Genomic DNA, 13,377 nt, shown 5'->3' with positions numbered 1-13,377 from the left:
TACATCTTAGAAACCATAAAATGGAACCCCTTCCATTTCTACAAAATGGACCTCCCTCAGGCCTGGGGCCTCCGAAAGAGACCCATTTCCCCAGGAAGGGGTTGGGGCAGGAGACTTGCTGGGTTTGAAGCTGAGAAGCGTACACAGATGGGCAAAGGGGACCCCGGAAGTCGTGCTGGCTTCAAGGACAGGCTGACTTGCACATCCAGGGAGAGACTGAGGGCTGGAGAGGCAGAACTGTTTGAAAGGGAGGGTTGAATGGACTCCAGTGAAAGAGAAGGGCGAGGGCGCCGACGCTGGGAATGCGTGGGCTAGGAGTAAACCTGGAAGGGTTCTCCTGGTATGAAGGGCCAACAGCCCCTTCATGGAGGTGGACTCAAGAGTGGGCTTGACTCAGAAAGGAACGAGAGGTGGAGATATTTCGGGGAGGGCGCCCACAGAGATAACCCTGAGGACTGAGTGGGGAGGCCAAGGAAGAGACCCAGGAAGAGGCTGTGGGTGCAGTGTGGGGGGATCAGGCCCAGCACTTAGCAGCCAAAGAAAGCTTTCAGGCAGAGATTCAAGAACCGGGGAACCGATGCCGTATCCACGGCAGGAAGGAGAATTTCCAGCTGTGGAGGTCAATGTGGTGAAGGCCTCAGGTCAGGGAAGACAAGAAATGCTGGGGAGTCAAGCATGGGGGTGCACACCTGGAGTCCCAGCTACTCAGGAGACTGAGACGGGAGGGTCACTTGAGCTCAGGAGGTTGAGGCTGCAGTGAGCTATGATTGCATCACTGCACTCCAGCCTGGGGGACAGAGACCCTGTCTTTAAAAATTATAAATAGGCTGGGCACAGTGGCTCACATCTGTAATCCCAGCACTTTGGAAAGCCAAGGCAGGTGAATCACTGGAGGCCAGGAGTTCGAGACCAGCCTGGCCAACATAGCGAAACCCCATCTCTACTAAAAATACCAAAAAAAAAAAAAAAAAAAAATTAGCCGGGTGTGGTGGCGCACACCTGCAGCCCCAGCTACTTGGGAGGCTGAGGCACGAGGATCACTTAAACCCAGGAGGCAGACGTTGCAGTGAATCTAGATCACACCACTGCACACCAGCCTGGGCAACAGAGTGAGACCATCTCAAAAAATTAAATTAATACATTTAAAATGCTGGGGGCTCCCAGGTCAGAATAGTGGATGGTCGGAAGTGTTTGCCTCCTTCCCTACCTAAATAACAAAAGATATAATGAAGAAGCCCAAGGCAGCACTGGCAGTGAAGACAATACCACCAAGAGAAATAATTCATTTTGTGAAAGACGGGAAACATCTGGCATTGTATTAATGGACAAACTGGAAGAGGAAACCGCAGCCCAGCACACGATGGGGAGAAGGCTGCACGGGATATGGGTTTACAGGAAGACTTCCCTGGAAAGGCTCCCAGCTTGGAGGCAGAAGGGGTGACTAACTGGGGGGCTGGCTTTACCAACTCTTCCTCTTAAGACTCAAATGCACATGCACATGCACACACACAAACACACAGGTTAAGTGCACATGAGCTCAGATGCTTACCTGCTAAGGAATGTTCCCTAAACTGAAGGGGAGGTAGAGGGTTCAAGTTGAAGCAGCTGAGTAGAATACCACGAAACAGACCCAGAGCAAAGGGAAGAAAGGCAGCTCCAAGATCTGGGGTCAAGTCTACCTGCCCCCCACCTGCTCAGTCCCTGAAAGGAAGCCAGGACATACGTCCATACAGTGACCCTCACCCGGCCTTCCAATATAGGAAGTGGCCTTGTGGGTAAACATCCCAGAAAAAGAAACACCTCCTAGGAACTTCTACAAATCAGTTTCAGTCCTGCATTAAAGGACCAAGCATCACTTAGGATTTGTTCTTCTCCATAAGAATTAGGGTGAACAACTCACCTAATCCCTGAGATAAGAATTGTAAAAAAAAAAAAAAACTAATTCATTTTCTTATACACAGTCGTTACATCCACGAAGAACAGGTTCCTATGGAAAGAGGAGCAATCAGAGAACAAACTGTTTAGGAAATTTTTTAAAGAAAAAAAGATGACCAAAATAAAATATTTCTAGAGGGCGGGTAGAATCATCAGGACTTAAAACCAAATTGGCTTTGTAGTGGAGTGATGGTTCCAGCAGAATTCTACAATCTACTAAGGCCAGGCACGGTGGCTCTTGCCTGTAATCCCAGCACTTTGGGAGGCCAAGGTGGGCAGATGACTAGAGGTCAGGAGTTCAAGACCAGCCTGACCAACATGGTGAAACTCCATCTCTACTAAAAATACAAAAATTAGCTGGACGGGTGACACATGCCTGTAATCTCAGCTACTTGGGAGGCTGAGCCAGGAGAATCGCTTGAACCCAGGAGGCAGAGGTTGCAGTGAGCTGGGATTGCACCACTACACTCTAGCCTGGGCAACAGAGGGAGACTCTGTCTTAAAAAATAGAAATAAAAAGTAGTTCAGGCTGGGCACGGTGACTCACGTCTGTAATCCCAGCACTTTGCTGAGGCCGAGGTGGGTGGATCACCTGAGGTCAGGAGTTCAAGACCAGCCTGGCCAACATGGCAAAACCCCGTCTCTATTGAAAATACAAAAATTACCTGGGCACAGTGATGGGCGCCTGTAATCCCAGCTATTCGGGAGGCTGAGGCAGGAGAATCGCTTCATCCTGGGAGACGGAGGTTGCAGTGAGCCAAGATCGCGCCACTAGTTGCGCCCACTCCATCCTGGGCAACAGAGCAAGACTGCATCTCAAAAAAAAGTTCAGCTTCTTCAAGCCTCAGACAGGTGCTTTCTGAGGCATGTATTCTGCACTGTTCTCCAGATTCCCTGTGGGGTTGAACTCCAGTCCCACAGTGGCAGTGGCTTCACACTCCTCATCTGCTACCTTCCAAGGGCCACTTCCTGCCGAACTTTGTGCCTGCACTTCCACCAAAAAAGTCTACCTGAGCTAGAATCCCTGTCTTAAAGTCTGTTTTCTGGAAAAACCCAAACCAAGGATAGGATGTTTATTTTATACTTGAGATACTTTTTAAAGAGGTGGTGGAAGTTGGTGCCCAGTAGAATAGCTAGGAAAGCCAACGTCAGGAAGGGCTGGGGTGATGAGCAGGAAGAGAGGATGTGAGTTGAAGACAGGCGAGTCTTCAGGATGGTAGGTTTCCAAGGCAGTGAGGCGAGCCCTTGCTAACACTTACGATGCAAGTTCTCCATGTGACTTATTGCTTGAGGAGCATCAAAGGCCCACCCTCCAATCCCGTGTGGGGCAGCTGTCAGGAAGTTGCAAACACTTTGTTCAGCTGCCAGGCCCCTGACTTAGAAATAAGCCCTTGGATTACAATAAAATTAAAACTACTCTTAGCTGCTTCAGTGCAGTTAATACATCCCCTTTCACCATGCACAACAGCCAAGAAGAAAGCAACTGACAAAGCTCAAAAGCCACCAGGGTTGCTTGGGATGAGAATTCATAAACACAGGTCAAAGTGACAGAAGCAGGAAATGCACCTGAACAGGACTCTTTTTTTTTTTTTTGAGATGGAGTTTCGCTCTGTCGCCCAGGCTGGAGTGCAGTGGTGTGATCTCGGCTCACTGAAACCTCCGCTTCCTGGGTTCAAGCCATTCTCCTGGCTCAGCCTCCCAAGTAGCTGGGATTACAGGCGCCGCCACCACGCCTGGCTAATTTTTTGTATTTTTGGTAGAGATGGGGTTTCACTGTGTTGGCCAGGCTGGTCTCGAACTCCTGACCTCGTGATCCGCCCACCTCGGCCTCCCAAAGTGCTGGGATTACAGGCGTGAGCCACCGTGCCCGGCCTAGGACTCCAATTTAATTTAAGGGTTTAAAAAATATATATAAACACTCATGCTGTATTTCAATTATTCCAATATGTAATATTTAAGATGTCACATTTTAATATCCCTGAGGCACAATTGATAAAAAATCATATTGGCAGTGCTTTAGTGTATACAAAGTTGCGCATTTACAACAAATATGGTAATTCATATCCTGTGAGCAAACAAGATTTTTAGGACTCTTTAAAGACAGAAGTCCCTCATTCTTGGCCTCTACCTTTCAAGATATAATGGTATTAAGGGCAAAACTTTTTTAGTGTATTACTTTGAGAACTTCATGAGTCAGAATACTTCAATTTTTCAGATTAATGCAAATAAAGTTCAGTTCAAAAAATCTTATTTGGCAAATGTTTCTAGCAATTGGATTTACATTAAGGAAAACCTAATTTCATAGCCTCAATAGCCCAGCATGTAAAGTATGTATTTTCGTGTTCTAGGCAAGAAACAAGAATTTTCACTTCATCTGGCATTTTTCATCAGAAGGCAAATCACGGAGAAGTTAAACTTTGGCCCAGGTGAAGGCTTCATTCATTTCAGCTTCCCATCCTTTGCATTAGTAAAGTCACCCTCCCTTTTTGCATCTGAGAAAGTCAAGATGACCCGGGACATCAAATATTCCGCATCACCACCAATCAGGAGTGGACAAGTAGGAGATGGCCCACTTTGGGTGTCTTTAATTCTTGACTCAATTTCCAAGTGTAACAAAGCACTCCCCCAACTTCCTGTTCTTCTCTCCAGCCTCTCTTGACCATCTCAAGAAAGGAGATGGGTATAACCAGGATCAGGAAGGGGAATGAGCTATTCTTGTCTCTTGCATCCTTTTTTTAAGACCTGCTTGGGTTTATGAATAGTCCAAACCCTGGCAAAGCTTTCAGCCTTTTTGACCTTCAAATTCAAAATCAACAGGACTTGGGAATAGCCAAGAAAAGGGCCCAAAATACCAGTTTCCCTTGAGGCCTAAATTGTTAAGCAGTTCTCAAAGAATAAGTTAGACTTACAGCAGTTCCATCCGTGAGATGGGGGATCAGGTGAGAACCCGTATTGTGGGCACCAAGAGAGGCCTTCCTGGATTTAAGGGTTTGCACCATAACAGAGCCCAAGCATGCGTAAAGCTCTAAAACCTAATGTGCTCTGCTAAAAAGCCCATGAGGTCCATCTCACAGGGCAGCAATGACCAGTGTGGTGGGCTTGGGCAGCCATTGCACAAGAACTTCTGCCAAATGAAGAAGGGCCAGAGACCATCTCATCCAAATGTCATCAGCTCCAAGAACTCATGTTCAAACAACAGCACACATGCAGACTGAAGGCTCACAAAAGGTCCCCCAGTGGCCCTCCACACCTCATTCAAAATCTGCTCCATCTCTTCTTTCTCTAGAAGAGACTTGAAACCTAGAGATTAGGGAATCTCTAACAATAAAAAAAATGGAAATTCCTCTGAGAGGAGAAACCTATTACCTGAGAATGTGTGGTCAGGTTTTTTGGACAAATGCAAATGTGATCCAATTACCTGTCAATGTTCTCAGAGCTTCTTTACTTCTTTACACTTCTCTAACCGTAATGTGGCAATGTGGCCCTCTGGGAGGTGTGTGCTAGCAGCCATGGGAGTAGAAGGCAGATGCAGGCCCCCGGAAACCTTCAAGAAGACCAGGCTGAAAATAGTCTTCAATCTCAAATCAAGCACCTGTGTCCTCATACTTGCTCAGAAATGGCTTCTACATTCCAAACAGGATTAGACTGTTTGCTCTTACAACACTAACCCTTCTGTTTTTTGAGCTTCATCAATTGTCTACTTGTTTCCCACTGGACGTTAGTAGTGTCTTCTCAACATGGGTCTATGAAAGGAAATTGAGTAGTCAAGGCTGCCTCTATATTTCATCTTTGTGGCTACAAACTCCAAAATAGAAATGGCTTAGGATAACACAATCTTTACAATGCCAAACCACTCCCTAATTAAATTATTTATACTCACTGAAAATGGAAGCATAAGTAAATATTCTCACTTTTCTTTAAAGACTTTAAACGGGAAAGCACTTTGGTGATTTTAAATGCAAAGATGGATAACGCACTGAGAGACAGTGATAGTTCAACGCTACTGTAATGGTTTCTGGGGAGGAAACTGGCCTCTTTCAGGGAAAATGTTCTCAAATATGGGAAACAAAAGGATTATAGATTACACATTACACAAAAAATTAAAAATACAGTGGCTTTATTTCCATTGTTTATAGTCCCCAGTATCCCATCTGATAAGAACCTTCAATTCTATAAACAAAAATATTTCAAGAAAGTATGTTACACAATAGTACATATAAGTAACAGTTTGGCAGAATTTTAAACTCTAGTAGTTCATACCCCCAAAAAACAAATTTTAAAATTCAAAAATAACAGTTTTATTTAACATATGTTACACCTTAACATTTAAAATATCATGCTCTAGTTAAATATTTCGTCAACAGCACTGTATACAAATAAAATATTACATAAAATATATTTAAGAAAATGTTTTGGTCTTTGAACAATAAATAAAAACACAGGCACTTCTACATAGACAGGGAAGCAATTACTACTCAGAATAATAATCTTGTATAAGCAGCATGTGAAAATATGGCAATAATCAATTCTGGAATTTTAAATTGACAAACCATCTAAGCAAAAGTCTGCAACTTCAATCTTTTCACTCAAGTTCAAAATACATATGCCTTCCTGGTCCATATTGAAAATCCACTAACACGATATGGTTGTTAGGGGCAATTCAATCTTCAGTTGGCCATTAAGGAATCATACTCATTTTCAAATACTAAAATTACACTATGATACCACCAGCAAACCAAATACAAGAAAAATTAAACCCTCTTTCTCCTTACTATGACCATAACATCACAACAAGATAAATTAGATGAGTGTCACACAATGTTTCTCATTTTGCAAAATTAATTAACACACGAAAATACTGTTGGGGTGGCAGGAAATTTCCACAGTTGAAAAACTGAATTCTACAACTGACAACTGAAAATTCAGTTTTCTAGACAATTTAAAATTTACCCAAATCCCATAAACATAATTCCATTTCACGAAAACCACTGGATCATGTTTAACAAAGTCTTTGTAGCCTATGGGTTTATAAATACCTGAATTACAAATAAATCAGTCATTATTATGGGAAGTAGGAATATTATAGAAGAGGGCAAACAAAATAACTTAAAATGGTCAAATTCCAGAAACAGGATTTCAGATAAGAGGGTACAAGTTTTTTAAAAATGACCACTAGCCGGTAAGATCAGAACCAATCATCCTGCCATATCATCCGTAAAAAAAAATTACCATCTTCCGCTTTCCCTCTTCATGTGAGTACCAAATTGAAGGGTTTCGAGGCCCTCAAATGGATATCACTCACAAAGGCAATTTTCATGGTTTAATATAGAAATTACTCTAATGTGAGAAAACAACATGGGAACTATTCAAAATACACCTTTCTATGCAAAACTGAGTTTGTATCTATTTTAGCATTTTAAATGAGCACTCTGCAACTGAGACCAAATATCGATCATCTCTTGAGGTTTTCTACTATGTACTAACATCAGATCTACATAGGAGCAGATGTTATTTTTGTTTTTCTCCTCGATATCAAATGTCCTGAAGCCTTTGTGTTTCTCTGGAACGAGGCCGAGTTTCTGAAGGCACATTCCAGTATAAACGTCATCAATGGGGTAGAGGTGGACCTGGTCAGTGATATGGTACAACCTCAGGGCCAGGTGGCCGGAGTAGAGGAACCCCCCTCCCCCTGCATAGGGTGGGTAGAGGCCAGAGTAAACAACTTCTGGGATGTAGTACTTCAGCTTCTTATCCCGATGAGGTCCAGCATTGTGGATCACATCACCTATAAACAGATCTTTGGCTTTGGTCTTGGATAAACTATTCAAGTAATTCAGGATGTGATGGGTGTTCACAAAAACATCGTCATCGCCCTTGAAAACAAACTCAGTGTCTGGGCAGGAAGTACTTACCCACCTGAGAAACAGCACTTCCTTCAGAGACAAGTTGAAGAAAGTGTCTCTGTAGTTCCACATAAGAATGTCTTGGTGCTTCTCACTCTCAAATTTCAGCATATCTGAAAGGTCGGGGTGGTTGTCCTCTGGGGGTGTCTGGCCCAGCAGGAAGACTCGCACCACCGTTTGGTTCCCCGCGTTGCTTTCTTGGCCCCAGGATTCCCGAATTGCTTGCCTTCTGGCAAAATGTGGAGTGAGGGACTTAATCGCCAGCAACAAGAAGGGTTTCTTTGCACACTTGCCCGGCTGATCTATAAGCAGTGAATAATCGCGGCATCTCAAATACAGCAGAAAGTCTTTAAATCTGTCCGGCAAGTTGCTAAAACCTGTAACCACCGACGTGACCCTCAGGTCAGGTTCGCAGTAGTTCAGATGGCTTATATTGGAGAGCCTGCCCGCCTCCCCCGTCTGGTTGGTCAGCATCCTCAGGATGGGGTTGTACTGCCGGTTCAGCTTCTCTTGCTCTCGGTTCCAGTATGCCTCGGGAGGGGTAGATATCTTCCAGAACTTCTCTTTGGGTATTATTACTTCCCCTTTTCCATTTTTTTCTTGGCTACTGCTTTTGGAGACTTCCATAATCAAATAAATGAAGACATTTGCCATCATCAGGATACCCAACAACTTTATTCTTCGACGTCCAACACTCATTTCTCATATCTGGAATAAAGGGGTGGAGTACTGTATCAATTAATTATCAGTTTGCATTTGCACATACAATTTATTTTACTTGTCTCCTCAGGAATAGTGGTTTACAGCAAAGACTCTACACTTGCACTGCCTAGGTTCAAATCTTGGCCCTTCCTTTCTAGCTTTGTGATCATGGGCAAGTGGGATAGTCCATGTCTCAACTTCTCCATATATAAAATGGGAATCAAGCCCACTTCAAAGGATGGTTCTGAGTATATGATGTTACATGGAAAGCTTTTAAAATAGTGCCTGGCTCACAGCAGCACTATGTAAATGACTGTTTTAGACATGCTGAAGCTAGAAATACCTATTACTAAATAACCTCAGGAGAGTTCAACTTCCTTGCTTACAAAGGCACATACCGTGCTTGACAAACCGATTTGCCTAAGTTATAACAAACACATTTTACACTGTGTTTAGTATACACATACACCACAAAACTATTGACACATGTGATGCACTGTGTGCAGTTCCATGTCATTCACTCTCAAGTTCTCTTCTATTTCATTTGAAAAACTTCAAGTTTTTAAAATGTAGAAACAGGGACTGGTTACATTGCTCAGGCTGGGCTCAAACTCCCAACCTAAGGTAATCCTCCCACCTCAGCCTCCCAAAGTGCTGGGATTATAGGTGTGTCTGACCCTATCTTTTTTTTTTTTTTTTTAAATGCTAGTCCCAACCCTGAGTTATTTTCCAACCCACCATTTTACAGATGAGGAAACCAAAGCAGAGAGATTAAGACACTTGCCCAAAGTTGCAGGGCTAGGAAGCAGGAGACAGGAACCACAGAGCATCTCAGAGAGAGAAAACGAAAGTGGACTCAGGACAGCTTTATCCCAATAGCCAAAAACTGGCAACAGCCCAAGTATCAACAGAACAGATGATCAAACTGTGGCATCTGCATACAATGGTATACCCCTCGGCAACAGAAAGGGAAACTATTGTGAATGCAACATTACAACACTACATTGTGAATGAAGGCCAGACCCAAATTTTCATTTATATTAACTTCAAGAACAGGCAAAACTAATTTAGGTTCTAGAAATCTGAAAGTGATGGAGGTGGTGGGCTTAAAGAAGGATAGGAGGGAACTTCCTGGGGTACAGAAATGTACCATGTAGGTCTTGATCCTGATGAAGGCTCCATGGATGTGTACATTTGTCAAAACCTAAAGTGTATATTTAAGATCTCTATTGTTGGTAGCAAAAAGAAAAAGGGAAATACAAATGATATTTTAGTGAAATATCAAAGGATTTCAGGCTGTGGGCAATGGAAGAATAAAGAATGAGTAATGAGACGGTTTGCTGGGGATATCCAAGGTTCTAACACTATTGACATGGATGACCTATACAAGAACGAACATTTAAACCAAGGTGACATTACAAATAGCCCAAAAAAGTAGAATGGCAATGTTCTATAAAGAGCTGAGGATTTTCTTATCAGATTAATTCAACTGGGAATTTATCCTTAGGTACTATTACTCATTCCCATTTTATACCTGAGGAGGTACACATTTAAAGAAGGGCAGACTGGAATACCAGCCAAGGCAAACAGATTCCAAGACTGTACCATACCAAAAGGTAGCTGCACTTCTCCAACCTCTAAAAGAAAGCTTTGCGACTATTTTAATCTAGTATTTGCTTTTTAAAAGAGGATTTTTAAGTTCACTGGATTCTAACAAACAGTACTAAAGTAGAAAAATTTGTCATGCTGAGAATGCTATAAAACTATTACATATTACAGAGCCCAGATGAGATCAACAGGAATTCACAAGCTATTGTGTGTCTCTAAAGATCTGCCTAGTAGACCTTCATCTGGTTGCTTGTATTTACTACTGCTGAAACCACCTTTGCAAAAATTATGGACAGTAAGAAATCTAGCATGGCTGACTCCATCTTGCGCATCTACCCTCACAGGCTGGCTGTCTCCATTCATTCCTGGGCATAGGCCAAGCTAACCACGGGAGAAATTTAGTTTACAGTTTAACTTGGAAGCAAAGATGGTAACAGTCCCTCCATAAAACTGATCCCTTCCTTGTTCAGGGGGCTGAGGCTAATGAAAGGTCACAAGATTAGGATTGAGAGGGGCCTGAATTCTGCTAAAATGTAAGCACAGTTTTTATAATCCCTTATTGCTCAGGAGTCATGTGGCCAGAAGAGGCCACAAGATCTTTGACTTCCCCAAGTGCTCCTGTAGTTAACACCACTATTATAGAAACTAAGACTGGTCTTTTGAATGTTTTTCAGACTTACCCCACCCAGACTAGAGACTCATGACTCCCCCCAACCCCCTGCAGACTCAGCACATGGTTTTGATTGCATCTACAGCCAATCAGCAGCACCCACTCCCTGGTCTCCTGCCCATGAAACTATTCTTGAAAAACCTAACCTCATACCTTTGGAGACTTCAGTGATAACTCCAGTTACTTCTCAAATGCTTCTCAAAAAGAAAAGATTCTCTCTAACTTGGGACAATTCTCCTAATGCTAAAGTGAGCCCTTGACCCAGTACTGCTGTCTCTAGGTCTCAGGCCTTTCCTAGTCTGGAAGGAAGGGCAACAGGAAATGTGTGACGGTGAAAAACTACAATAAAGAAAAAGATTTGCAAAGGGGCCGGGCACAGTGACTCACACCTGTAAACCCAGCACTTTGCTTTGGTAGGGCCGAGGTGGGCAGATCACTTGAGGCCAGGAGTTTAAGACCAGCCTGGCCAACATAGCAAAACCCTGCCTCTACTAAAAATACAAAAAAGGCATGGTGGTGTACTCCTGTAGTCCAAACTACTTGGGAGGCTGAGGTTGCAGTGAGCCGAGATCGTGCCACTGCACTCCAGCCTGGGCGACAGAGCAAAACTACTCAGGAAAAAACAGCACATACTATGAACAGCTAAATACCCGGCAAAAATTTAACTCAGTAAAGGGATTTAAACATTAATAGACCTTCACCAAAATTTCTGGAGTAAAAGAGGACAGCTTAGGGAAGAAAAAAGGAAGCACAGTACTTCACATAGGAGGTTGTGAACTTCCAGAGCTAATTCTCCTAGGAAAGATACAGGGTGAATAATATGTAAAAATGACTCCAGATAATTTAACAAGTTTATACATCTAGATTATGAGGGAGACCATGAATAACTGGAATCCAGCCACAAGCACTTGAAGCCTCTATCACGTAAAACACCAGTCCTTCTTTTGAGGATGCTTTGAGGAATAAGCTTGCTGACCCCTGGCAAGATTTCCAACTTCATCTGCTACAATTCGGTCTTTTATTTCCTCAATCAAGGCCACGCCAAGGTACAGTTCTCACATCATCGTGGCTCAAGACACAGGGATTAATGAATGGCCTTCCCGGGAACACCACCCTCAACTTTCATTTAAGTGCTCAAGGCCTCCAGCCCGCAGGGCATTTTCCTACTCATTTCTCATTGCACGGGACGCCACTTTACCAGGAGAAAATGGAAGCTCAGAGGGGACTGATGATTTGCCCGAATATTATGGAAGAGTTACACGACAAGGCTTAGACAAGACCACCTTCTGGCTCCCAATCCAGGACTCTCTGGATCTCTTTTTTCTATGAGGCTCAACCACATTCTAGTTACCTGGTCCAGGTCAACAGTGAAGTCCCACAGGCTGATTATGGCACGGGATCATGGTACATTGATAGTTACTAAGAGGCTCCAAAGAAAGAGAAATGGGGGCACCTACAAGCTCCCAGCCCCACCTCAGGAAACAGATCAGCCTTTCTTGTAAAAGACTTCAGATTCCCAAAGGCTCAATTTGAGGCAACTCTTCCCATTACTTGCTAAAGGGTATTTCTTTCAGGCCAATCTGAAGAGGAACGTGGAAAACACAAGATTCTCAACTGCACATTTCCATCAAGGTTAAATGTCATCGTGCACTTCTGACCTGGGCACAGTGTCTTGCATGAGAACTCGGCTTCTAGCAGGCTCTTAGAACAAAGCCAAGTTCATGGAAAGGAGGATAAAGCAGTGACCCCCATAAAAATATCTGTGGGAAAAAGCTCTCTAAATATCTGACTAAACATTCCCATCGCAGACAGAAAACCCAATTCCAGTGTCCTTTCTTCAGCAGGAAATTACATTGCGTAAGAAGAATTTAAGAAAACTTACCCCAAAGCTGGGGGAAGATGTTATAAACTCTCGCTGTGAAACACAGACTTTCTGTTGTAACCGAAATAAGAGAAAACCCCATATACAAACACAAAGCAACCTTAGCTTTTTACCTTGTCCCCAACAGGGACAGAACAGTTTTGAAACTTCAGTTGGTTTTGTTTAATGAAATGAAAATATTTAGAAAGACAGTATAACAAAGAAAACCTTAGCTGAAAAATGGCTTACAAAACAGTACAGACATGATGCTGAAACTATGTGACAATCTAGATAAAATACTACAAAAAAACAAAGTGGGTTTATTCAGGGAGGTGGGATGAGAGGGTGTTTTCACATCCTTTAACGCTGCCCAACGGTCTGCCCTGTAAGCAGCCTCTTCCGCCGCACGCTGGGGACCGGGACACAGCACACAGCCCCATGCGGGGTTCCCTGTTCCACAGCCCACCCCCAGCCTGTGTCAGCATCGCCGTATTCGACCCCTGCAGTGCTGCATAGAGGCTGTCATAACACCCATCCCTATTACCTGCACACCTTCCCTTATGCCTGTGCCACGTCCTAAGGGCTCCTACATGTAATAGTGAAACATGAACACACCTGCCTTAACAAATATGTACCAGGCACCAGCAATCCTTTGAGGCAGATACTCTAAATTCCCACTGCTTATTTCACTGAGGCAC

General features: G+C 43.5%; 1 protein-coding gene across 1 annotated transcript in view; it reads right to left on the bottom strand.

Moving 5' to 3' along the window:
- Positions 1 to 6,035: 6,035 nt before the first annotated feature.
- The window catches only part of B3GNT2 (UDP-GlcNAc:betaGal beta-1,3-N-acetylglucosaminyltransferase 2), a 28,598-nt gene continuing 21,256 nt past the window's right edge, over positions 6,036 to 13,377 (bottom strand). Inside the window, exon 2 of the mRNA XM_030827898.1 lies at positions 6,036 to 8,546. Coding sequence (XP_030683758.1) covers positions 7,344 to 8,537 — 1,194 coding nt within the window. The 5' untranslated portion in view covers positions 8,538 to 8,546 and the 3' untranslated portion in view covers positions 6,036 to 7,343. The remainder of the gene's footprint in view (positions 8,547 to 13,377) is intronic.

This window comes from Nomascus leucogenys, chromosome 14 (assembly GCF_006542625.1).
Source record: "Nomascus leucogenys isolate Asia chromosome 14, Asia_NLE_v1, whole genome shotgun sequence".
Lineage (NCBI taxonomy): Eukaryota > Metazoa > Chordata > Mammalia > Primates > Hylobatidae > Nomascus > Nomascus leucogenys.
This window is presented reverse-complemented; position numbering and strand designations above follow the sequence as displayed.